Source organism: Protopterus annectens, chromosome 4.part0 (assembly GCF_019279795.1).
Source record: "Protopterus annectens isolate FY-2018-M chromosome 4.part0, PAN1.0, whole genome shotgun sequence".
Taxonomy (NCBI): domain Eukaryota; kingdom Metazoa; phylum Chordata; order Ceratodontiformes; family Protopteridae; genus Protopterus; species Protopterus annectens.
This window is the reverse complement of record NC_056733.1, coordinates 772,716,169-772,743,799: the sequence shown is the minus strand read 5'-3', so window position 1 is coordinate 772,743,799 and position 27,631 is coordinate 772,716,169. Positions and strand designations below refer to the sequence as shown.

The 27,631-nt window shown below is 39.4% G+C and overlaps 1 protein-coding gene across 5 annotated transcripts in view; it reads left to right on the top strand.

The window, feature by feature from the left end:
* LOC122799579 (clathrin heavy chain 1-like) overlaps positions 1-27,233 on the top strand; it is a 1,937,764-nt gene extending 1,910,531 nt beyond the window's left edge. For all 5 annotated transcript variants that reach the window (XM_044068726.1, XM_044068727.1, XM_044068725.1 and 2 more), the window contains one exon: positions 25,981-27,233. In XM_044068726.1, coding sequence (XP_043924661.1) covers positions 25,981-26,105 — 125 coding nt within the window. In that variant the 3' untranslated portion in view covers positions 26,106-27,233. The remainder of the gene's footprint in view (positions 1-25,980) is intronic.
* The last annotated feature ends 398 nt before the right edge of the window (positions 27,234-27,631 follow it).

The following is a 27,631-nucleotide window of genomic DNA, read 5'->3' as shown; positions in this document are numbered from 1 at the left end:
CACCCTCCCTGGGTGCTGGGCTGAGACCCAGAGCTGCTTTCCTTACACGAACATTCAGTTCCTCAAGCTTGACTGCAAGTTTTTTTCCTCAATCATTCACATCCTTTCATCTGCCCAAAAACCTTCTATCAGAGAAATCTGCAAAAGTAAATGGAAGAGATTTTGTGTAGGCACTTGAAAACATTGATCCTTTCTCAGCTTCCCTTCCAGTATACTTTGACTTTCTTATTCAACTTTTTCAAAATGAGGATAGTTGTTCAACCGGATGGTACAATTACCTGCCATATCTTCTTTTCATGTTAGTGAGCAATCATATACTCATGGCATCTTTCAGATTGTCCAAGACTTTCCTTAGAGGAACTTTCCTGTTAACATCCTCCACTCAGAAATCCATTTCCTCCTTGAGATATTACTGTTTTTGCTGCAGGATTTAACCTTCCCATTTGAAGCTGCTGCAAAAGTTGATCTAAAAATTGTCATGCAAGACTTTATTCTTGGTTGCGGTCACCTCTGTCAGAACAATATCTGAACTGCATGCTTTGTCCTCAAATCCTACTTACTTGATTTTTCATAAGTACAGTGTCTGTCTGAATCTTCCATTAATCAATCCATAAATATGTGTTCTTTCCATATTTTTCCAACAAAATTTGAATACACATTGCATCTCATAGATGTTACATTTCAGTTGAATTTTTCCCTGCATCGAACAAAACTTTTAAGAAACTCTAACCAATTATTTGTTTCATTTTCAACTGCTAAACTGGACAAACAACAACACAAGCACTCTGGTCACTCCAAGGCAAGTACAAATATGACTCTGTCATTGTCCATGCTGGTGTGAATGACCTGAGACGTACCTCCCTGGACTACATGAAAAGAGACATAGAGGAGCTCTATGAGCATGTAACCCAGGCCGGTATGACCCTGACCTTGAGTAGCATCTTACCCTCACCAAGAATGATGCCACAATATGAAGACAAGATAATCAGTTTCAACAATTCGCTTAAGTAGTGGTGTCATTCAAAGGGGATCCAATGCCTGTCAGCCTGGGATGACATGCTCGACAAGCCACAATGCTTTGCTAGGGACGGCTTGCACCTGTCACCCCTGGGCTTTCGGATATTGGCAAAGTCTCTTGCCACCCCCATAGTACCTTTTTTAGGCAAGACTCAAAAGACAAACCCACCTCCATAGGTATCACAAGGGATACGAAACTAAGAGTAATGCTACTCAACGCCAGAAGTCTAAACCTCAACATGCACGCACTCGAAACTCTCCTTAGCATGGAGAACATCGATATCTGTGCAGTAACAGAAACCTGGTTCAAGGCTCCCGAGAGCACCCCAGCACTACCAGGTTATACCTCATACCATGCTTTTCGGCCCCAAAACTTGGACCGAACCACAAAAGGAGGGGGGAGTATCAATATTCGTCAAAGATACCCACACCTCCAGGTTGGTGGCACAGCAGAGACTATCCATGTGCAACTAACAGTGGGTAAAACTGCCTTCCAGTTTATGGCCTGTTACAGACCACCCTCCTAAACCCAGGAACACCACTCGGCCTTCCTAAGAACACTGGAAGATATGAAGGTCTCCAAACACCATTATATTGGGCGACTTCAACTACCCAAACATAGACTGGGAGCATTACTCTAGCTCCAACACCCTAGCCCAAAGGTTCCTAGAATTTATAAACTCAAATGCTATGAAACAACTTGTTACCACTCCCACAAGAGGGGAAAACATACTGGACCTGATCATCACCAACATGGGGACTCTTATCGTCCAGATCAGAAGTGTATCCCTCACTGGTAAGATCAGACCATAAACTAATCTCACTGGATATTCACATCCCGACCCCACCCCCTGCCCAGAAAACCACAGTGAAAAACTTCTCTAAAGCAAATTTCACACTCCTCAAAACCGAGGTGGAATCCTTCAAAGCCCCCGAGCCTGTGGAAAATACGGCCCAGACCGCAGAATCCTTTATAAACGCATTCTATGAACACCTTCAGGAATGCATGGATCATGCAATCCCAAATAAAACCAAGACCCAATCCTCCAAAGGCAGACGTCCTATCTGGTGGACCCCAGCCATAAACAAACTATACAATAGAAGGAGGAAGCTACTACATGATAGAGCAAAATCCCAAAAAGGGAAGGCATCTCTGATCAGTATTAGCAAAAAACTACGGGCAATCATAAAATCGTCTAAGGCCAGCTTAGAGAGAAAAAATGCACAGGACACTAAGGATAATCACAAGGCTTTCTTTAGTTATGTCAGGAACCTGGGTGGGAATTCCCAGATATGCTCAGAATTAGTCCAAAATGACAAAAAATGCATCGAACCCACAGACATTGCCAACATCCTAGCTGACAGGTTCAGCGGAAACCCCCCCCCCCTTCCCCACCAAAAGGGCAAATATTTATCCCAGCAGTGTGCTGCCCCCCTGACATCTCAGATGCTCAGGTTAGAGCCGCCCTCTCCAAAGCAAAAAACACAGCATCAATGGGACCAGACGGTGTCCCGGGCTGCGTCCTACATGAGCTCCAAGAAGAGCTAAACCCAAACGTAAAACTACTGTTCAATCTCAGCCTTTACTACAGGATATGTACCCAAAGAGTGGCGTACATCAACAGTGGTCCCTCTCCACAAAGGTGGTGCCTCAACAGATCCTGGAAACACCCCATAAGCCTGACTAGCTTGGTCTGCAAAGCTATGGAAAGGATCATCATGGACCTCATAAATAAAGATATTGGGGACCTACAGACACTGGATCCTACCCAGTTCGGATTTGTTAAGGGCAGATCTTGCATGTTAAACCTGGTCGATTTCTTTGAAACAGTCACCAAGGCCATTGACGAGGGGAAGGTGGTCCACACAGCCTACCTGGACCTCGCAAAAGCCTTCAATACAATACCCCACTCCGACATTATAGATAAGCTCACCAGCTTAAATATAAACCCCTATGTCACTAGATGGGTTGCAAACTGGCTCAAAGACAGAACCCACATGGTTAGAATTGCTGGAGCCATGTCAGACATCAAACCAGTTACAAGTGGTGTCCCACAAGGCTCAGTCCTGGGACCTCTCTTGTTCGGTATATATTTCTCGGAGGTACAGGCCAACACGGAAGGACTGTGGCTGTCCAAGTTCGCAGATGACTGCAAACTGGGCGCCATAATCAACTCTCCAGCCGACACAAGCATCCTCCAAAAGGGCCTAATAGAAACAGACAACTGGTGCCAGAGCCATGGCCTCAAGCTAAATGCCAAAAAGTATATAGTCATCCCCTTTGGCAAATACAAAGTGCCCGCAAATTACCACATAGGTGGTAATCCATTAAGTACGGAAGAAGTAATTAGGGACCTGGGGACCCAAGTTGATAGCAATCTCTCATTGACAACCACGTGGCCAAAGTGGTTAGAAAAACATTTTATATAGCCCACCTAATCATGAAGGGATTCACATCTAGATCAGGGGAGGTCATCGTGCCTCATTAATTCATCCCTCATCAGGCCCATAATTGAGTACAATGCCCCTTTTGGGATGTACCTTACCAGACACCTGCAGCAACTGGAAAGACCCCAAAAGTACCTCACCAGGAGGATCAAAGGGCTCAAACAGATGCCATATGCTGCCAGGCTAAAGAAACTCCAGCTCTACTCAGTGGCATACCGCCTGCTCATAGGCGATCTGTGCCTGACGTATAAAGCCATGTCCAACCCAGAATTAATGGACATGCTGCACCTCAGAAAATCCAAATCCCATCGAGCTACGCCCTCGAGAGACTTGAACCTCAGCACTGAAATAAATAGTACATGCTGGAGGGACAGATTCATAACCCAGAGGCTCCCTTCTCTCTAGAATAAAATCCCAGTCCAGGTTAGGCAGAGTCCCTCATTGACCCTCTTCAAGAGGAATCTTGATGAGTGGATGGGAGATCGTAGGTTTACCCCAGGTAGCGCTTCTGTGTCACTGTTAGACAGAGGCACAGTATACTAACCTCGAAAAAGGGCATAGCAAAATTAATTTAAAATGGGTGGCGAAAGCCAAACACACTCTGGCTAGGCTTATAAATGCCCTAGGGCAGATAGCCTAGTATGAACCTATGAACAAGTATCTAAATTCACCCTTCCACACACTGTGTGTGTGTATCTTATGTCTACCAAGGAAGAGGTTTATCTTTGCCCAAAATACCAAGAGCTCATTCCACTACATCTGTAACTTCCTCTACAGCTTATTTTTCTAGATTGACAGTTGATGACATTTGTGCTGCAGCTACCTGGTTCAAGGCTCATAGTTTCATTTCACATTATAAGTGGACATACAGTCCAGATCTAGAGCCCCTTTCATTTCAGCGGTACTCCAGAACATACTTCCACTCGAGTGCTAATGTAGCTGTGGGCTGAGTCCCATTCATTGAGGAATGCACAGAGAACTCATTATCAGATAGGAAAATGTATGTACACTCCATAATGATAGATCTATGTAGTCTATTTCCGTCCTTGCAGAACTCTGCACTCCCCCATCCCCCTTCCATTTTTTATGTTTGGTTTATATTTTGTTCACAAGTATCGCACCCAAATGAACCTGGCTGGCTTTAGCTTTTGCTTCTGAAGGTTTTCACAGCTCTCTTCAAATGGTTTCTCTGTTATATATTGTATTCCTGTTTTCCTTCTTGCAGGCAAACTTGATGTGAGGTAGCTGTGTGTATACAGGGATAATGGCTGAGTAGCAGAGGCTGAGCACCAGATCCAAAGCTAGGTTTGACACAGGATCCAAGACCCATTTGTAGAGGAAGGACAGAAATGGACGACCCAGATCTCTCATTACGGTGCGTGCATACATTTCATTTTCTTCCCTCCTAACTTCTACATTGCCACAGGACTATTGTTTTATTTTCCTAGAGACTTTACTGTTTTATTATACATCACTATTTTACCTCATCTCTTCCTAGCTTACCCATTACATTTTAAGCCTTTTCTTTCTCTAACCTTGGAATAATTAAGTCTTCCTTAAATATTTCTACCTTTTCTTGGTTCCCCATTCCTTTATGCATAGATTTTAATACAATTTATGAAATATCCCTTGTATATCATTTGCATATCTTAATATTTTTCTTGCTATAGGCCCCTTAAGTTTGGCAGCAGAAAGTAGCCAAAGTTGTTGAGAGTTTTTGTGCCTTTGAGTTATCAAAAAGTGTTAACAGCAACCTTTCTGGATACATGCATTGTATCCAGATGTACAACAGTTTTCCCTTTAACACTTTGCAGTTGCACCTCTTCCTCTTCTGAATTGCTTTAATCTTTGTCAACCTGTCTAAACTAAATAGTTCCCAATTACCTTTTCCAATATATCTCTGTTATTTCTACCAAGTTCTTAAACTCCTTTTTCATTTTCCCACTCACTCAGCTGTCCATTCTGAAGGTATTTCTATTTTCTCCAGTAGCTCTCGAATCTTATCACCTTGCCTATTCATTGAATTTCTTCTTCAACAAATAATTAGGAAAGTGTCGCTGCATATTTATTGTATACATACATTATCTGATAATAGTTATTGGATGGGTACTAAACTTTTAATTAAATACTTAAGATCCTGTGAAATATAAATTCTCTACACTCTAGACTGGTTATTGTAACTTGGGGAATATGTAAATTCTGAGTTCTTATACCAAATTAAATTTTTCCATACAAAGTATTCTTATTTACTACATCAGAAATCTAGCTTCATGTTGGTTTCCCATAAAAGTCACCCTGATTTATCCTTATTATTGCAAACTGGTTCCAGTCCCCCTTCCCAAAAAATAATGATCTCCACTGAAACATTTTCTTAGGTTCTGTAGTAGCTTTAGGTGGAAAAAAGTACTTGCTAGCATAATCCCTCTCTCCTGTCTAACCTTTTACTGCCACAAATCTACCATTGTCTTTTTCAGTTATTTTTATCACTGGCCAAGGCCCCCCTTGCAGTCTGGATTAAACCTCTTTCCTTTGTTTCTATTATGCGTAATGTCTGCTTTGAAATCCTTTGTCAAGTTCACATGCTCATTGCTATCCATAAATCTTATGTAACATTGTTGTTTGCACCCTAGTCTCTTTTTTTATTTGGTTGCTCTCCTCTTTCATGCTTTTCGGCTAGCCCAGGCCTGCTCTTCCTGCCTTTTACTATCCCCAAACTATCTCTGTTCAAAGGCTGGAGCCAGTGTAGAAGCTCAGGACATCCTGGGGAGGGTCATGCCACTGACTGCTTCCACTGAGGGATTTGGTATTCTTCCTCCTTTGTGTTTGCCTGTTAATATTTGAGAGCTACTTCCTTTTATGGACCATGACCCCCTGCATGGAATGCCTAGATAAATGCTTTGTCCTCTGTGAAGGGCATGCACATTTCTTCCTGCTAGTCCCACAGATGCCTGAGCCACTAGTCAAAACTGGGTTGGCTGGCCTATAGTTAAAGCTTTAGCCCTGTACTCCACACCATTGGTCATACACCCTATACTACTTGATGTAACTCAGTATTCTGCCTTTTTTTATCTGTACATGAAGCCGAAAGAAGAAGTAAGACCATTTATGTTTCATGTTAATATTGACAAAGCAACCATTCTGATAAATGTTACTCACATATTACACGTGTGTGTGTATTTCAAAACTCTGAAGACCATATGGCCAAGACTGTATGTCCGAAGTTTTGAAACTCCAAAAACTGTGTTTTGGGATTACCGTATAGAGCGGAACCCGGGATTTGCAGCTTTCCTCACTGTAGTGCAATCTCGGAGTTGGTATATTTAAGTAGCAGGGGGTGTGGGGGTGCAGGATGGTTTGTCTCCCCTGCAAAAATATGCAGGTAAGTTGCTTAGTTTCTTTTTTTCCCCCCAGAATTTCAAAACTTCGGACATATGGTCGCGGCCATATGGTCTTCAGAGTTTTTAAATTTCTTCGATCCGATAGGGATATATGTGTGTGTGTGTGTGTGTATATATATATATATATATATATATAAAGTGTTTTTGAATATGTTTCTGACTTGTAGCTTACATGCACATGTTAATGTTTGGTAGGTTAATTTTCTATGTTGATGCTGCTTGTTCTGTATTTAAACCCATGTCATATTTTCCCAGACTTGAATAATAGTATTTAAAAAAGAGGCATTTTCATAATATCCATCCCATTTTAAATTGCAGCAAACACAAATGCTATGTACAGTTTCTGAAATGTAAGCTTGGTAGCTGTACCCATAGGTATTAGCTGTTCTAAAGTTAAGGCTAACCATGCTAAAGTGCATGTTAGAGCCTGTGCTCCCACTTGCAGAGTAAATATTAACTTTTAGCCTTCAGAAAAAAAAAATGCACTGGCTGCCCTGGGGAAGGGGGGTGGCAAAATAGTTAAGGTGTTTACCTCGTAGACAAGGAGCACAGGGGTTGATTCCATCCTTTTAAAAGGGAAATTGACTAGGCTTAAAATGACCCACAAGGGCAGTTAGCCGTGTACTTTCCTATGAACCTTAAGCTAAATTGTTCACTGTTATATGTAATGCATTAAAGCAGTAAGGGAGCTGCTGAGGCAACTACTTTTATAACTACACATCTCACGGTTTCAAATTTCATTTATTTTCTCAACTACTTGCAGTATGCCTTTAAAAGTTATTTACATTAAAGGTTGTAAATTTTAATATGAATACCCTTGCTCCATCTTTTCATGAGCAATTGCTTGCAGCTGCAGACTTTGTCTCCAACTAAAAGGAGGTGAAAATGGGGTAAGAAAATGGCTAGTAACTTTGCAAATGCAAAAGAAGACAGACATTTTCATGCTTTTTATCAGTTCATCTTATTTTCAGGGCTTAATATTGTTCATAGTGTATACTAAGGAGATTCATTTAAACATCCAGTGCTGTAAAAATAGAGGAAGTATTGTCTTTTAATTCTACACATAATGTGACAAATAATGTTTTACATCTCCCCTGGCCTAAGATGATAACATTGGATTAACTTTAACTTGCTTCTTTCCAGTATTTATCTTGTTACAGCATAGAGCCTGGGTACATTATGACTAAGAAAAAGTACTTTCTTATTTTAATATCACTAGTTCATAGGTTGGTACTAGGCTATCGGCCCTAGGGCCTCTACAAGCTTAGCCATAACAATTCCCTGGATATTTCTTCCCACAATATTTACTTCCCTGGACCCCAGTCTAGCAGGGCGACTGACATGATCCCCGGGGAGAATTTCCCATCTCCCATCCAGTCATCAAGGTTCCTTTTGAAGAGGGCCAAAGAGGCACTTAACATTATAAACACAGTGTACCAAGGTGACACACAATAACGTTTAATGAAAGTAAAAACAGATGAAAAAAGGTGAGCGCTTTCGCAACAGTGGTTGTTTCATCAGACAAAACTAAAATGCATTTCAGTGCTTAAATAGGTATAAAAGCCAATTATCACATCACTTGTTATTAATTAATGATGTCATGCTTCAAATACTTTTAAAGAGGCAACTACACAGCATATACCTCTATTAAAAACACACAATAAGAAATGCAATAAAACATGCAAAACTGTAAAAAAGTGTGTAAAGAATATACATAAATATAAGTAAATGCATAAAATATATACATCCATCTAAAAAAGAATATATAAATCCTTTACATGGGCTATATTGACTTCAATGTTTAAGGCGTCTAGCTTTTAAAAAAGGAATCAAGGAGGTAGTGCCATTAAGACCTAGATATCTTTCAGCATTAAGTTTTAGTATCCATTTCTGTTCATGGCTCTGTCTGACATTTTCTATGTCTCCTCCTCTCAGACTTCTGTAAATATGTTGCAGAACAAAAAAAATTAAAGAGTGAGAAGAATCTGTACACATAACATGATTGGCAAGTGCATTAGATTGCTTATTGTTTCTGATGTCACGAATGTGCTCTAAAATTCTGTTTTTAAGCAGCCTGTTGGTTTTGCCTACATAAAAGGCAGGGCATTGCTGACAGAAGCAAAAATAAACAACATCAGTAGTCTTGCAATCTGAATATTGATTAGAGCATAACTTAAAATGCCTTGTTGGATGAATATATGTGCTTTTGCTGTAAATATAGGGACAAGCACTTCATGATCTGCATGGAAATGTGCCCTGGCGAGTAGAAGTACATGCGGTGTTGCGTGGTTCTCTGTTGCAAAGATGCTGCTTGAATGACCTATTGTTCCTGAAACTAAAACAGGGAATATCGCCAATTATATCATTAAGGTTAGGGACATCTTATAGCAAATGCCAGTGTCTCCTAACAACATCAGTGTACTGGTTAATATTATTGGCAAATTGAAACACAACTCTAAAATCATTACTAGCAGAAGAATCATGGTCTGTATTGGCAGCACTATTGTTAGGATGAAAATAAGGTCTACATCTAGTATGTCTCAGTTGCCAAGCATTAGAAATAGTCTGATAAATATCAGCGCCTTGATAATCCCTGTCCAAAAAATCAGATTTTAAATTATTGAGTGCAATCACTGCATCCTCATCTTTGTCATGTAGTCTTAAAGTCCTAAAGACTTGTCCTTTAAGTACATTCCTGGGTATGTGTCTAGGGTGCATGCTGGATTTATGTAAAAGTGTATTTTTTCTAGTCGGTTTAAAATAAATGTGGCTATTTAAAATGATTTAAATCAGACCTGGTGATATGAACATCAAGAAAATTGATGTCAGTAGCAGAAATCTGATAAGAGAATCTCAAACAATCAGTTGTAGTATGTAAATATTGTAAAAATAGTGCAAAATCCAAGCCATTGCCCTTCCACAACATAAAGACATCGTCTACAAAACGTGCATACCAAAGTACTTGTCCTAGAAAGGGATCCTTATCAGAAAGGATATTTACCTCTTCCCAACAAACCAAGGCTAGGTTGGCGTAGCTGTTGGCAGATGGGAGTCCCCATGGCTACGCCAACCTTTTGCAGAAAAAACTGATCTTGGAACATGACAATATTGTTTTCTAAGATCATTTCTAATAGGCTACAAATCAATTGAATCTTATTATTAGTAAAACATTTATTAACTGTTAAAGACAGAATTTTAGAGCACATTCATGACATCAGAAACAATAAGCAATCTAATGCACTTGCCAATAATGTTATGTGTACAGATTCTTCTCACTCTCTCAAATTTTTTGTTCTGCAACATATTTATAGAAGTCTGAGAGGAGGAGACATAGAAAATGTCACAGAGAGCCATGAACAGAAATGGATACTAAAACTTAATGCTGAAAGATATCTAGGTCTTAATGGCGCTACCTCCTTGATTCCTTTTTTAAAAGCTAGACGCCTTAAACATTGACAGTCAATATAGCCCATGTAAAGGATTTATATGTTCTTTTTTAGATGGATGTATATATTTTATGCATTTACTTATATTTATGTATATTCTTTACGCACTTTCTTACAGTTTTGCATGTTTTATTGCATTTCTTATTGTGTGATTTTAATAGAGGTATATGCTGTGTAGTTGCCTCTTTAAAAGTATTTGAAGCATGACATCATTAATTAACTACAATTGATGTGATAATTGGCTATTTTTATACCTATTTAAGCACTGAAATGCATTTTAGTTTTGTCTGATGAAGCAAGCACTGTTGCGAAAGCGCTCACCTTTTTTCATCTGTTTTTACTTTCATTAAACGTTATTGTGTATCACCTTGGTGCATTGTGTTTATAATATTACTTATTTTTTACACCCTGGTCTTACCCGCAGCCGTTTTTCTTCAGTTTTTACTCTGCTTAACATGTATGGGCAGTCTATTCCAGAGTATGTGGAGTCTCTGGGTCAGGTGCCTATCCCTCCAGCATGTTTTGTTCATTGTGATAAGGTTTAGATCCCTGGAGCGTGTGGCTCTGAGGGATTGGAATTTCTTTAATTGGAGCATGTCCAACACCTCACGGTTTGACATGGCCTTGTATGTTAAGCAGAGGTCACCTCTGAGTAGACGATATGCCACAGAGTATAGCTGGAGTATTTTTAGATGGACAGCGTAGGGCATCTGCTTTAGGCTTGTGATTCTTTTAGTGAGGTATTTTTGCGGCCTTTCCAGCTATTGCAGATCTCTGGTGAGGTACATACCAAACAGGGTGTTGTACTGTATAATGGGTCTAATGAGGGATGAGTACAGTGAGACAATGACCTCCTTTTTTCTGGATGAAAAGCCCTTGGTGATGAGGTGTGCCACAAAGAAGTATTTCCTGACTGTTGTGGCGATGTGGTTATCGTCCACCTGTGTCCCTAAGTCTCTCATCACACTTTCGGTGTTTAGTGTACTGCCACCTATGTGGTAATTCATGGGTACATATTTTTTCCCAAAGGGGATAACTATACATTTCTTGGCATTAAGCGTGAGCCCATGGCTCTGGCACCAAGCATCTGTTTTTGTAAGGCCCTTTTGTAGAACATCTACATCATTTGGGGATTCAATAATGGCTCCTCGTTTGCAGTCATCTGTGAGCTTTGTTAGCCATTGTCCGTTATTGTTGGCCTGTACTTCAGAGAAGTAGATGCCAAACAAGAGCGGTCCCAGGACTGAACCCCAAGGTACTCCACTTGTCTGGAGCTGGATTTGGAGTCTGCTACTTTTACAGTCTGGGTTCTGTCAGTAAGCCAGTTGGCAACCCATCGGGTGACGTAGGGATTTATGCCCAGCTTAGTAAGTTTATCTATGATTCCAGAGTGGGGTATGGTGTTGAAGGCCTTGGGGTCCATATAGACTGTGTGGACTGCCTTACCCTTGTCCACAGCTCTGGAGACTGATTCAAAGTCAGTCAGTCAGGTTCGGGAGACCAGATCGGCCCTTCACGAACCCAAACTGGGTGGGGTCCAGTGTTTGAAGGTTGCCAATGTCTTTCTTTATAATTTCCATGATAATGCATTCTATGCCTTTGCAGATTAGACTCGTCAGATTGATGGGATGGTAGTTCCCGGGATACAAGGTGGATCCCCCCCCCCCTTGTGGAGTGGGATAACTGCAGCTGTGCGCCGCTCAGTGGGCATGAAGCCTGAGGTGACGCTATGGACACTTAGGTGAGGTGCCAGTTCATTTTGTAGTATACAGCCTGGGATGTCATCTGGTCCCATGGATGCTGTATTCTTAGTTTTCAGGAGTGTGGTTTCTTCCTGTGTGGCCATGATTACTGGAATTTGGCAATCTTTTGGTATTGAGATGAGCTCTTTAGGGGGTGAGAGGGGGGTGAAGTTGGCACTAAATCTATCTGCCAGGATATTGGCAATATCCTTGGGATCAGTATATTTAATGCTATTCTGTTGTAGCTCAGAGCAGATCTGAGCATTGCCATTTAAATTCTTGACATAACTATACAATGCCTTGTGGTTGTCTTTGGAATCTTTGGCAATTTTATTTTCATAACTAGCTTTGGAGGATTTTGAGGGATCTCAGCTTCTTACAGAGGCTGGTAAGGGAGTTTTTCGCATCCTGGGATTTTCCTCTTTTCTGCAACAGTTTTGTCCTTCTGTTGTATAGTTTGTTTATGGAAGGGGACCACCAAATTGGTTTCCTTTTTTTGGTAGACCGTGTCTTAGTTCTATTTGGGATGGCACGATTCTTGCATGAGTGGATGTGCTCGTATAGGGCCTTAGTGTAGGATTCAGCAGTCAAACTTTCAGATCCCGTCTGCATGGGTGTCATGAGGTTTGTCACTTCTGACTTGAGTAGCATGAAGTTGGCTTTGGAGAATTTTTTTACGGAGGTTTCCTTAATGGGGGTGGGGTGGGTGTTAAGATGTGGATGTCGAGTGATTTGCTTATGGTCAGACCTGACCAGTGGGGGGTGACCACTGGTGTGGAGCATCTATCTCCCATGTTGGTAATGACCAGGTCTAGGATATTGGGGCCTGTGGTGGGACAATGGATTAGTTGATCCAGGGCGTTGGAATTTATGAATGCCAAGAACCGTTGGGAAAAGGTGTTGGTACCCGTGTAGTTTTCCCAGTTAATGGCAGTGTAGTTGAAATCACCCAGTATTAGGGTGTTTGGTTGTATCTTAATATTTTCCAGAGCATTTAGAAAGGTATAGTGAAAATCTTGGGGCACGGTGGGGGAGAATTTCAGATGCATTGTGTTGGGCAACTAGCCTGGAGGTGTGAATATCCTTGGTGAATATGGACACTCCTCCACCTTTAGTGTTTCGGCCTTGGTTTAGTGGCCGAAAAGTGTGGTAAGAGTTGTTGCCTGGTATTGCTGAGTGCTCTCTGGAGCCTTGAACCAGGTCTCAGTTACTGCACAGATATTGATGTTCTGAGTAGCATTACCTTCAGATTTTGCATGCTTGTATCTGTTACAGTGGTGGTTTTGTCCTTTGAACCTTGCCTAAAAGAAGGCACTATAGGGGTGACTAGCTTTAGCCAGTAACCTGAATCCCAGGGGTGACAGGTGCAGGCCATCTTTGGCAAAGCATTTTGGTTTGTCAATCATGTCTTCCCAGGCAGACAGATACTGGGATCCCCTTTGAATGACACCAGAAGCTTAGCCAATTGTTGAAGTCAGTCATTTTATCCTTATACTGTGGTATCATTCTGGGCGAATGCAGGATACTACTCAGGGCTAGGGTCATACCTGCCTGGGCCACGTGATCTGAGAGCTCTTCCATGTCTGTCTTCATGCAGTCCAGGGAGGTACGTCTCAAGTTATTCACTCCAACATGGACAATAACAGAGTCGTATTTGTACTTGTTGTGGAGTGACTTGAGTGCATGCGTTATGTGGTGGATCTTGGCACCCGACAGCAGCTGACGATAATTTTCTGGTGAGTGGGACATCAGTGTGCCTGACTATAGTCACCTATAACTAAAGTGTTGGTTACATTGTCTTGCCTTAGGGGCTGTTGTTGGGTGGCACACTGGTGTGAGCTGTGTGTCACTTTGGTTATGACTGGTGTTTGTTTGCATTTCAGCTTCGGAGGTCCTTGTTGCTTGGGAAGGTTAATGTTGAAGGCCTCCGCATATGTGGGTTTTGTGTTGTTATGTGTGGGTGTTGATGGTTTGGATTTTGAAGGGCTGTGTGTTGCTTGAGATGTAGTGCAGGTGTTAACCTTCTCTTGACTGTCTAGCACAATCTTGGCTGGAAAGAGCTTTGCTTCCAGTTTAGCTATGTAAGTGCATCTCTCACAGGTTGTAGTGTTGGGTGGTAGGAGGAGAGGGTTGTTTGTGTACAAGGCAGTTACTGCATTTCCCCAGTATGCCCAGGTTCACCAGGAGGACAGGAGAAATCACCGGAAGCTGACCCTTGGACATGCCTGTTAGGTGCTTTTTTTGTAAAGTACAAGAGCTGTTTTCCCTTACCTTTGCAAGGTACTTTGCAATTAATGGCTGTATAGTGCCTACGATTAATTTCTCCTATTGCCAAGGAGAGTTGAGTGCTTATATCAGTTTAAGGCTTCCTAGTGCTTTCCAGCAGGTTCTAGAGCAAGTGCTAGTCACAGGGGTTCAGATTTTAGTGCTACTACTGAGAAACCAGCTAGTTCTAAGGGAAAAGTTGAAGAGTAGACTTTCTGGCACCTGGAATAGTTTAACCGTAGCCCCATAGAAAAGGCTAATGCACTTGAGTGTGTAGCCCTAAACAGTAAATGCAATTAAAACTCTACAAAATTAGCAATTTAAAACTTTTTAAATGAAGCAAGGTAAATGCATAACTGAAAAATGATTTGAGAGGCAGTAATACAGTAGAATAAGTAGCTAGTCTACATATACAGAGAAGTCTGTATATACAGAAAAGCAGCTAAAACACACTTAATTCAGATGCAGTGCAACCTAGAGCACTTGAGTTGTAGCAATATTAAGGCAAATGCAGTTTTAATAAATGCACTAAGATATACTCTACATTTCCAAAATGTTTGAGAAGCACAGTCAGAACACAAGGAATTTCAGGCATTTTTTTTTTTAAAGAAAGAGAGAAAGAAGGAACAGAAGGAAAGAAACTAAGTGGGTTAGCATCGTCAGATGTGCTCTCTGTATTAGGTATAATGAGCTAGTGAGTCCCAGATCAAATTTACAGTAGGGGCGGGCAACTGCAAAGCCACCAAGTAAAACAACAAGACACCAACAGCGAGAGAGGGTGCAGAACAATACTAAAGCTATTAGCCTACACTCTTTTAGACAGTAAATACTACAGAAATCTTTATCACAGCAGTGAGCCACAAAATGAAAGTCCTTACACAGATAAAGGAGCAAGGAGACTCTACAGAATGCTTTTAACTGCAAGCAAATCGGTTACCCATGCAGATTAGTTAATAGCAATAAAATACCCTAAAACGTATGCAGCAGGCAATAAAAAGTGCTAGATATATATATATATATATATATATATATATATATATATATATATATATATATATATATATATATATATATATATATATATATATATATATATACACATACATACATTGCTAGAAGCAATAACCAGTATAAATAAGCCAAAAAAAATGGGATACTTATTGTTATGCATCTCAGATCAGAGTTGTAGTCAATGCCCCTCCTCCACTCTGCTCACTGTGTATAGACAGAAATCCTCTCCATTAGGGCTTAAATACCAGTATATACTTAAATCACTTATAAAACTCCCACAACCTTGTATTCTGACTGCATACTGTTCAGAACTACTTTACAGTATAACATATATATTTCATTATTTTTTTTAAATACAAGTATTAATTGGTAGAAGAAAACGGATTCACTTAGTTACTATTTCAGACTCTCTGATATCCTTCTAAACATTAATGACAGTGTGGTTTATCCTTTATGGTTCTCCTGTCAATTTTAACACTTTCAGCAAACAATTCAGTCTTTAGTCATTTTCTTGCAAAACAAAACGTTTACTTGTCTAAACTACATTGAATGGAATTTGATGCTTTACAGTTTTCCCATTTGTTCACTAATTTCATATTCGTGCTGGTCATCTTCCTGATAATCTCAATCTCCCATCGCTGGACTTTGCTTCAAATCTAGAATACTCCTGGTTCTTCTAATCCGTTCCGGCGCTTTGTTTTCTATATTGTTTAAGAATTTTTTTTTTATTGGAACAAAGGAAAAGGTTTCACTGGCAAAGTGTATCTGGGCTTTGTTGTTCTCAGTAGATTGAAAAGTAGAGTCCCCTTCAGCTTACTGGATCACTTTTTGTTGACCGCACTTTTATTTCCTCCTTAGCTGCTTCTGCATCCAAAATTGTGTATGATCCTCCTGCAAAAAATGCGGAAGTTGGTTGGATATAAATATGCCTCCACATCCCAGTTGCCAAGATAAACTTGCTTTTCTCCCTGATGTACATTGAGTAATCCTTTTCCGCAAACACTCTGGTGTCCCTAAACGTTAATTCTTTTCCTTTCTGCAACAGTTCCGTAAGGAGTTCTGCCAGTATAATTGCATCTTTACTAATATTGTTCTTTGCTGCTCTCTTATGGCCATATTTGGAGCATGCTCACAGTGTGCCCTCTAAGTTCACAAATCTCTGTGGAGCACCAATCCAGTTTGTATTTTCGCAAAATTAATGCAGTCTCTTCCTTCCAGTTTCTCAGGTATAGCAAAACTTGTATTTTTTCTCTGTGTGCACTGTCTTTTAACTTTATTTTTTTTAATGGCTCTTTTTTTAAGAAGCCTTGTGGTTAGCTAGTCTTTCCTTCATTTCAGCCATCGATTTATACAGTTTTATCAACTCATTAGAATATCTACTTAAAGCTTCTGTTTTTTCTATGCTTTTGATGTTTGATTTTATATACTCTTCCTCTCTGCCACGTATTTTGAACTCCTGTAATTGCATTTGATTTATTTTTCTTCTAAATTACTGGACACCATCTTCTCTACTAAAGTTGATACTTAAACTGCCCTTTGCTGAACTGTAATGTTATTCCCAGTAAGAAACTTTTTTTTTTTTCTGATTGCTTTTCACTTTCTTCAAATGTCATCTTTGCTGCCATTCAGGAAGTGTAATTACTAATCAATTAATGAATTTTACCCAGATTGATAACTTTTACCAGCCTTTTTAACAGTTTCTGTTTCTACCCTGGAATAGCTCTAATCAACCCATTCTTCTGTGTACAGCCACTTTGTAAGTCTTCATGATCTATATTTTCAGCCTTTTGTGATTTTTCTGACCAGTAACATTCCTTTTTTCCTTTCAAGTTCACAAAGTTCTTCGTCCTCTACTGTCACTGCGCAAGACGCATTTTTTGCTATGCCCTTTAAGCATTTCCCTTTACAGTTGGCAATCTTCTGTGGTTGTCGTTTTTTTTTTTGGATAATGGAAATGTTGGCATTTTTATGTAGGCTTTTGGTGCCTGGTGTGTGCTGCAGCCTTCTTTTTGAAGCATTGGTATAGATGTGTATTGGTGCTAAGTGTAACTATGAATTCCCATTCAGGTTTTTAAAAACGGAATAGATGTTCTTATAAGATACCTGCTGCAGATGGATGCATATTGTAGGCGGTTTGTTTGGGCAGCCAACACCTCAAGCAGGTGTGCAAAGTTTGTAAATGTTGTGATATGTGTACTTTTGAGGATCAGATGAATAAGTAAGCTTGGACAGCGCTTTTCACTATCAAGTTGGAAGATGAGGGCCAGTCTTCTTTTGTGTCCAAAAGCCCCAGGGATAAAGGCATATGTCTAAGAGAAAGGAAGAGTCTAGGAGTAGAGCCTCAAAAAGTTATCCTGGTGTCACCCAAGTACCCTAGGCAGGAGAATGGATAGTCTTCTGTTAGTGTTTGATCCTTTTGTGAAAGCTAGGAGTAAGAAAAATAGGTGTTTGGATACTAGTAAGATGACTAAGATTTTTTGTTCTGCTGGTAAACCAAGACATAAGCTGAGGAGCCAGGACAATTTCTTCTTTATCTGACATGGAGTTAGGTAGGAGCACTAATCACCCTGGCCACACTTGGCTGTCATCTGTTTCCCCCCACACGAGCCAGACTTAGTGGTATTTGACCACACACAAAAAAAATACTCTGGCATTGATCCAGGCACAAGTTAAGGTGAGTATAGTCCCTTTCCTCATCTGTTTCAGTGAATAGGGATCTTTCTTTGCAGCCTCTTTATCAGTCCATATCTTAATGCAGATTCTTTGAGGTTGGTTGATCGCTGTCATATTTTGGCATAATTGACATTCAGTACCTCAGCGCAGTTGACATTATGGGACCACAGATTGATTCTATACCGATTGTTCCATCTGCACTGGTGGTTTTGGTGCTGCTTCTTGTGGCTCCATATCTTCCTTTGACACTGAGTTTTTTTTGTCAAGAGTTTATTGGTATCAGTGTTGCTGTCCTTTGCACTGTTCCACACCTCGTTGTCATCCACATTTGTGTCCTCAGTGTTGAGGAGATAGGAGTCTGTCAGGTCAGCCGCAGAGAACTTTTTGATGTCATAGAAACTTTTTCCCTTTATGTTGAAGCCCCTTTCACTGGCCACACCTTCACCATTGATGTTTGTGGGGCAGACAAGAACATTTCAGACCAGATTTCTGTGAGTATTTCCCCCACAGGTGCATATGCCTTGGGTCCCTGTCACTCTGCTATCCACCACCCAAGGCCCAGCTCTGTGTTTGGAGCCTCCCTTCCTTCTTGTCAGGGCAGACATACAGATGGTTAAAGGCAAGATTTTCCCAGTAGGTCTGGTTCTGTCTCACCCTCCTATTTTCTCAATGTTTCCATACTAAAGGAGGTAAGCATAGGTGCAAGGTGTAATGTGCTTTGATTTAAAACTCCAGACATTGAGGATGGGGGTGGATCAAATTTCTCATGTGAGGAGCCGAGTAAGAAAAGGAGATGGTCCCAAGAGCTCCGTTAGCTATTAATATCCCAAAGAAGGCCAAGACAGCTCTCCTATCCTCTCAGATGATGCCTCCAACCAATGAAATGTTGGCCGTCATCATGCAAAAGACTTGGGAAAAACCCTAATGTGATATCCCCCATATTTAATAAACCACATAAAATATTCTGGCTAAGCAAGGGCAAAGATGCATAGTCTATTACCCTGCTTATTGACTCGGTAGTAGAAAATGAATACAGGAGCAGATTGGTGTCCTGAGTGGTAATGATTTTATTTCAACCATTTCCGTTCATCTTGCATACAGTGCTGTGAATAGCACAGCAAGTGGCAAAGCACAGACATTGATTTGTTACCATGCCTCTTTTTTTCTCAACTCTCTTTGGCAAGAGTTTTCAGGTATCATTTTTCAAAGTCCATTTCAGCAGTACTTTTCTCTTCATTCCTCAAATGAAAGAGAAACTAAAAGTGAACTGGATGGTGAAATCTTGATGTTTCTGTTGAAATTCTTATCCATGTGCCATAGCATCTTTTGAGAGAAATCAGAAATGTTCCAAGCAGTTGAAGTTCAAATGAGGCCAACAGGAGGGAGAGGTGCTAGCAGCCTGGAAAAAAACAGGGTGGCAGCCATTCATTCCAAAATGGGGCACCCTTCTTGAGGTCATGATTCACAACAGAACCAGAGCTTTTATGGATTCCTTCTCTCGAAGGCCAGCCGGCCAGTGGAGATGCTTAAGACTTGCCCAGCTGTCCCCAAATGGAGGTAGTTGAGGGGGGGTTCTTGTCCTGTCCATCTGCCTGTATGGATGGCCATCATGCAGAAAAGCTGGATAAGAGACATATCCAGGGACTTCAAAAATCCCATTCCTCTTCTAACATCACCCCACTCTTTTCGTTTTCCATGCCACCTTGTCAAGAAAGGTCGGCAAAAATGATTTCCATTTAAATACAAATCATATAATTGGCAGAAGGGTTTCTTTTTTGGAATATCTAGGGATTATTATATCTGAAAACATTAATACTACCCTGACCTTAAACTGTAATAAAAATTTAAATGCTGTAAAAGCACAAATAGAAAATTAGAATAAATTGTATGTAAAATTAGAAGATAGATTGCAATTAATAAAAATTGTATTATTCCCAAAAATAAGTGATATAGCCCAAGCCATTCCCATGATTACAAATAAAAAATTTTTAAGACAGATAATTAAAACTCTCTTAAACTTCCTTTGGTTTCCAAAAAGGAATAGAATAGTTTTTCTCATTACATTAGACCCTGGGAATTGGAAGGAGTTCACTTTCCAGATCTAGAGATTTGCATTAAAGCTTCCATTTTCAAAATAGTTTTAAACTGGATGAATCCACATTTTTCTTCTGCTTGGAAGACTTTACACACTACTGTCTTTTTTAAATGAAAATAAATTAGCTAGAAATTTATCACTGAATGGTCAAAACAATAAACTTTGGCACGTGTGTTAATTTCCAATATAACATACCAAAACCTACTAATTTAAATTACATAAATTATATCTATAATTTATTTAGAAGTTTTATAAACACCAATGTTGATATAAAACTATGGCTTGAGCTGTTAATGCCCTTCAATACTGCAAACAATTTCATAAATAAAATCCATAAGAATGCACTCATTAATTGGAATTTAAAGAACTTAATTTGCTGGCAGCATTGTATAAAAGACCACAAAGTTCTAGACAGTCATCAAATCATAAGTATATTTGATATAACAAATGTAGACTGGCTAGACCTTCAAAGTATCCTATTTTATGCTGAAGATCTGTGCAGAATTAATAATTCATCCTTTAAAGCCAAGCCTAAATTCATAAATCACCTATATGAAGCAATGTATAATAGTTATAATTGGACAAATTCAATTTCAAAATTATATAAAATTCTAATAGCTTATAAGATTAAACCTAATCCGAATTATTAATTTTATAACAAAAGATTTATCAGTAAACCTATCAACTGAATGTAAACCAATTTACTATACTCCATCAAGTTAACTTCCAATGTACAAACCTGGAAGATTTTTACATGGAAATACTTGCATAGAGCTTTTTATACTCCCAGCAAAATAGCCAAATTTAACTCTTCACAAAACTTTATTTGCTGGAGATGTTCTTTAAGCTGTGAAGCAGATTGGTTACACATTTTCTATGATTGTAATAATAAAAAGTACTGGGATGAAATTAAGTTTTTTCAAGCCATTTACACTGATACATTTGTTTTAACAAAGTAATCTTATTGTCAATGAGACATATATGAATAAAAAGGATCATTATCTTCTGTGGACTATGCTTAGCTTTAGCTAGGAAGTGCATCACAAGGAAATGAAAATCCTCTTCTGAACCCACCATTGACGACGACTTGTCCTTATTGAAAGAAACTGCGTTAATGGAGATAAAAGTTAAGGAACTACGGATTCCTTTCAAAACTTGGACAAATAACCTCTGGAATAAAATTCTTTCACTTATTGAAATGATAAAAATGGACACAATCTCTACCACAAGAGATTAAAGAGACAAAGAATTATTTTGAAATGTGAAAATATATCCTTTGTACTGACTGCTGTCTCTGATTTCTGGGCCATTTGTAAATATTGTATATAATATCCTATTTATTCATTTTTGTTGAAATATAATCATAATTATTGCTATGCTTGATGAAATAAAATTGCTTGAGAAAAAAGAAAGGTCAGCAAAACTAGGTGTAACACCTGAGAGTAAAGTGTACCATTCTAGAGATCCAACTAGTCAAGATGGTTGGGATGTTATTCCAGATTCTTTTTGGTTCCACAAAAAAAACAGACCCAAAGCCAATCCCAGACCCAAGCAGCAAGCCCCTAAATGAAATTTTCCCAAGATGACATTCTCAATGGTGGGGGTGCAGACTAGTTGTCTTTGCTTTTCCAGGGGAAATTGGATGCACTTGCTTGTTTCCAAGATGCTTACCTGTGTGTCAGACTAGTCAACTCAAGGTTTTTATTCAGCCAGTTACTTTTGATTTTGGGCATACTTGTTTGAGCTTACCCGCACCAAACCACCAGATATATGACCGTGGTGGGCAGTACACCAGAAATTATATGGAGCCAAGATCTTCCCTACCCAGAGAGCCAGGTTTCAGCTGCTGTGTCTCTGTAGAAAATTCTGATAATCAAGAACATCCTTACTTCAGATATTCCAGTGCCTGGGCATATGGTAAACACCAAAGTCATAGTTGGCAATATCGGACTATAGTGTTCATAGATGTTTTCTGGCTACTCTGGCTTGCAAGGTAAGCCCCTCAGGAAAGATTCCTCCTTGCAGAGAACAGTATCACTCTTCCAGTCTCCACATATTGTCTCCCTAAGTTTTTATCTGAAAACTCGAGGCTTAGTGGCAGATATTTGGTTCTTCATACATGTTGTCTCGTGGTGGTATTACTTTTACTATGAGAACTCAGTATGGAATCAAACCCGCAGTGTTCTCTGACCAGATGTCAAAGCTCTGCAAGTTGTACCTTTGCTGGTGGCTTCACATTCCTGAATTTTCTGGTAACTCCTCTAATCTTACAAATCTTAAGCCATCATGCTCCCTCTAGAACTACTAGAATAAAAGCTAACTATGCCCCCTGGCTTACTAAATGTACCAGAACTTTTCTGAAAGAAAGGGATAGAGCACGGGTGCAATTCCACAAAAACAAAACCCAAGCAGCAAAACAGAACTACTTAGAACTTTGTAACAAAGACCAAAAAGCTCATTAAAGTAGACAAAATCAGCTATTACCAAAATTTACAGGAAAAGCAGCCTAAAAATCCTCAAAGATTCTGGGCTGTAATAAGCTCTATACTGCAACCAGGGAAAACTGCTACACCTACACCTATAACAGGAAACAACCAAGACAATATCCCCACTCAGTTTAACAAATACTTTACCGAAACAATCCAGGCCCTAGCCAATAACCAAATTAATAACAGTTACCCTACCCTAACAACTGCACAAACTAGCACTAAAACGCAAGATAATATCACCCACTTTAGCTTTCAGCCAGTGCTTATCAAAACCATTCTAAAACTCCTCCAGAAACTTAAACCAACCGCACTGGCTGCTGATAATCTACCAGCAGAATACCTCCGGATAGCTGCAGTAGCTATAGCTGTCGTGTTGCAATACTTATTAATAGATCTATTTCAGAGTATAAATTTCCCACTATATGGAAAACCTCCCATGTCATACCACTACACAAAGGAGGCAACTCCTTAGAAATCAATAAATATCGCCATATTGCTGTTTTATCTCCCTTGTCAGACATACTAGGAGGAGTCATACACACACAGCTCATGGATTACCTTCAAAAAAACACTGTGCTATTTAAAAATCAGTGCAGCTTCAGACCCTTCCATAGCACTACCACCGCACTCATCTCCTTCACTAATACCATTAACCACCATGTAAATAATGGAAAACTTTTCAGCCATGTTTTTAGGCCTATTTAAAGCTTTCGACTTGGTAAACCGCAATAAACTCCTCAATACACACACTACACTAAACCTGAGCATCTCCTGTATTACCTGGTTTAAAAACTACCTATCAGATCATCAACAGGCAGTAAAATGGCAGAATCAACTATCCTCCCTACTGCCAGTATCCTTAGGAGTCCCTGAAGGCTCCATCCTAGGCCCTTTGCTTTTCTCTGTATTCACCAGTCAACTTTCATCCTCCACACCCAGTGCCTCGGTTATTCAATACACAGGCGACACCACCATCATATCTGCCTCCCCCACACACTAGATGACCTCCACTCCCAAACACAAGCTTGCTTTTCACTAGCCGAGTCCTGGCTCACTAACCACCAGCTTATTCTTAACCCAAATAAAACTAAATTACTCTGTCAGCCCATATAGATCCCCTCCTCCAACTGATAAATTTTCTATCATCTCCAATAACAAAACTGTAATCACCCCAACCACCCACACCTAACTTTTTGGCTTTGAAATAGACAACCACCTAAGATTTGATTTGCACATTGCCCAAACTATCAAGAAAGTTCACAAAAAACTAGGACTGCTCTATCGCAACAAGCAATTTCTCTCAAAGCACTCTAAAACCACAATAGCAAGGACACATCTGTCTACCCAACTTTAACCTTCGTAAAACCGACCTAAACAAATTAGAATCCTGTTATAGTGAGATTTGCTACTGAATCCTCATACAGAACACATCACTGTGATTCTCTCAAAAAGCTAAACTGGTTGGAGCTTCCTTGGCTACTTCAACTCAGTCGTCACTAGCACACAAGTTATACTACTACTATGACAAAATCCCAGTTCTCCAAAATCTCATACCACAACAAGCACCTTGAGATCTAGCAACCAAAACCTCCTAAAAGTCAAACTTAATGAGGCAGGGAAATCTCGCTCTAGCAACTCTATTTCCAAGCTCTGGAATACCCTACCTGGCCATCTAACATCCAATCACTCCACTACAGAATTTAAAAAAACTCCTGAAAGTCCACCTCATGAACATCTGGCTATTCTGTGTCACCCCTGGGTAAAAAGGGCATATAATCAATCATTCCTAATGTATCCATATGTCAGATCTGGTTACTCACCATGTCAAAATGCAAGCACAAAATACCCATCTTCAGTCTCTATTTCAGGTGCACCTTAACATATTGAATGTATATGTGTACTAAAATACTGCATGTTAATAAATGTGTCATGCCTCTGAACTTTTGTATAGTGTCATGAACTTGTAACCATGTACTGTCTGAAAGCGGGCATTGTAGGATTGGAGGAAGAGGATCTGGGTAGTCTCAGTACCAAGGTGACCTGAGCCTGAGCTATGGCCTAATTGAGGAGGATGGACATGAAATCATCATGATCTATAATTTTGATAATTGCAAAACTTTAATATTTTAAGGATTTAATTATAGATGTATCTGTGTGTGAAGGAGATTTATTCAGAAGCTTTGTTCTGCATCTTTGTCATAATTTGTGCAGACTCGACAAATGGCACTTAGCTTGTTGTTCAAGTAGATTCAATCTGACACTGCCCTTTTGTGGGCACATCATTTGCTTTATTTGTAGAAACTGCATCTGACTTTACAAAAATTACTTGTATAACTGGTGTAATAGTCCTGTCACTGGAAAAACATTTTCTTTGTTTTTTTTTTTTTCCCTTCCTGCAAGTGTATGATTTGTGTAGGCATTTATATTTGACCTTAATTGTCAGTAAATACTAATAACTTGAGGGCTGCCATTGCATAGGGGAGAACCACATCATCTTGTCTATACTACTGTACTTTTGTTCAGAATTGATAATGGATTAATGACATTGAAGTAGAACTTTCTTTTCATGGATGTTGCCAGTACACTACATCTCAGTCACTATCTTTTATTCCTCTTTCAGAAATAATGAAGTTAATTGAGCAAATTATACCTTGTTTGTATGTTTCTTCAAGCCTTCCAGAAAGATTTCAGAGATGTATCCATTGCTCTGCTTGTGAATGATAGTGCTGTGGTAGATGCCCACCTTGTTCTTTATTGTTCTAATCTTGTTTCATCTTGTGTAAAACACTTGGTTACAGCCACTTGAATAAATTTGAAGTTGTGTTTCTCTGTGTTAGTAACCAGTCCATATTGTCATTTCATTTTTCCAGCATCCATGTACTTTATAGTTATTAACTAGTTTCTACTTTATTGTATAATTTAATGCACATTGATACCTTGTGTAGTTATTGCAGTACATATTATGGTGATCAGTCTGTCATAGTTCCTGAAAGACACTCTACATTGATTGGAAAAAAAAAGTCATTTCAAAGGTGCATGTCTAAGGATGCAGTTACCAGAGTTAAATGAATCATCACATAAAATATAATAGTCAGCAGTTTCTGATGAGTTTCCTTGTGTAGTTATATAGTTCCTGTTGTACAAATGTCCAAAATTCAGAAATATGACTCTGTAATTAAAGATAAGTCCTCATTTTATTTCTTGCTTCATTTTAATGCGTGTCTACCAAGCTAAGTATGAATTTTTATTCACAAGTTTCTGATTGTCCTAAGATTATATGGTTCCAAATTTCCTGCATTGGTATGCCTGTGTTCTGATACATAGCCGAAGAACATGTCATGAATCTTGTTGGACTATTACATTACTTAGTTTTTTAATTATTTTTTTTTATTTTAGGTCAGCAGCTGATGTTAACAGCAGGTCCCAGCCCTGTCCCTAATGCAGTCCCACCACAGTCTGGTTTTCCATATGGATATACAGCACCTGGATACACTCAGCCACCTTTTGGGTTTTCTATGTGAAAGTTACTTTTGGTCTCTCATTGTTTGACAATATCTTGTTTCACGCTACATCACCAAGAAATGTGACTGTCTTAATACCACAGCACCACTTTGTTGGGAAAATGCTCTTCCAGCACAGACATTTCTGAAGGATTCTTATGTCAGTAATTTATTGTGTTCCTGTTGGATTTCAACTTTAAAGCCCAGCTTTTAAATTATTGGCATTGCAGACTTCCCAAGTATATATACAAGCACTAAGGAAGTTAATTGTTGGGAAAAAAAGTGGCGTCTCATGACTGTACTGGAAGTAAAGGTTAGCAGCTGATGAAGCAGTAAGGTTTGCTCTTGGTTCAGACTTGCATTTGTCTTTCTGGTAAATAGACATTTGCACTTGAAGAAAAAGTGTACTGTACAGTGTTAGACTTAAAACATGCATAGGTAAATAGGTGGAGAATTTTAACTTATTAAATTTTGAAGTGTAATATATACCTGTGGACATCATTGGTTGAGTAAGCATACAGTGTTTTGACTTCCACTATTTATACCTCTAAGCATTAAAAAAGTAGTATTGCATTTGAAGCAGACACTCCAGATTTTGTCACTGTTCTGCTGCCTATTGGTTGTACAAGTTTATAAGAAAGTATCTTTTAATAAGATGATGTTTTACATGTACTTGGCACTTTGCTGTTAAAGTAATGGTACAGCTGGTAGAATTAGGGCTGAAGTAGTTTCTTCCGTTAAAATATGAAACTAACAAGAGATGAATATAATATCTACTGTTTTCTGTGCATGTGTCATAAATAGAATGCAGTTACACAAAGGGACACGGAGAAGTTGCCAATGAAGATATTGACCAGTGGACCTGATTCTCTGAAACAAATGCTCAACACATTTTAAAATACATGCAGTGCAGACCCTCAAGGGTCAGTGACTTTTTTTCACTGTGACAGTGCAAATACAATGCGCTCATGTTGCATATGCTTCCAAGAATGCCATCAAAGATGCATTAATTGCCATGTGCCACTCTTCAATTTATTGGAAATATTTTATTAACTGAAAGTAGGAGAGAGATGTATAATTTATCGTCATGGAATCTTGTGATACTCATGAATATTATAGTCCATATTATAAAGTCCATTTATAAATGTGTGCTGGAGTACGTTTCTTTTTTTGTTGGCTTATTATCAGGGTAATTGTCCTGTTAATTTACTTGCCGTGTGGATATCTTTTCAATGATGCTTCTGTTCTGCCAGCTGCTTATATATTGAAATCTGTTTTATGGTGGAATAGGTCCTTAGAAAACATTGGCTTCATTCAAGCATGACAAGCTCTGAATAACTATCCTACACAGTATTCTGTAGCTTTTAATACTTCTGTTAGGTGGTGAGGGATAGCATGTCTTCATTCACATTCAGAGCTCGTAGGTGAATGCTAAGCTGACTGCACATTTTGCCCATTTGTTCCACATTATGAGTGGCAGTGTTCTTCATTTTGGAGGTGGAAGGTTGATAGCTATGGCTAAGCTTCACATTGGTCCACAAGGGCAG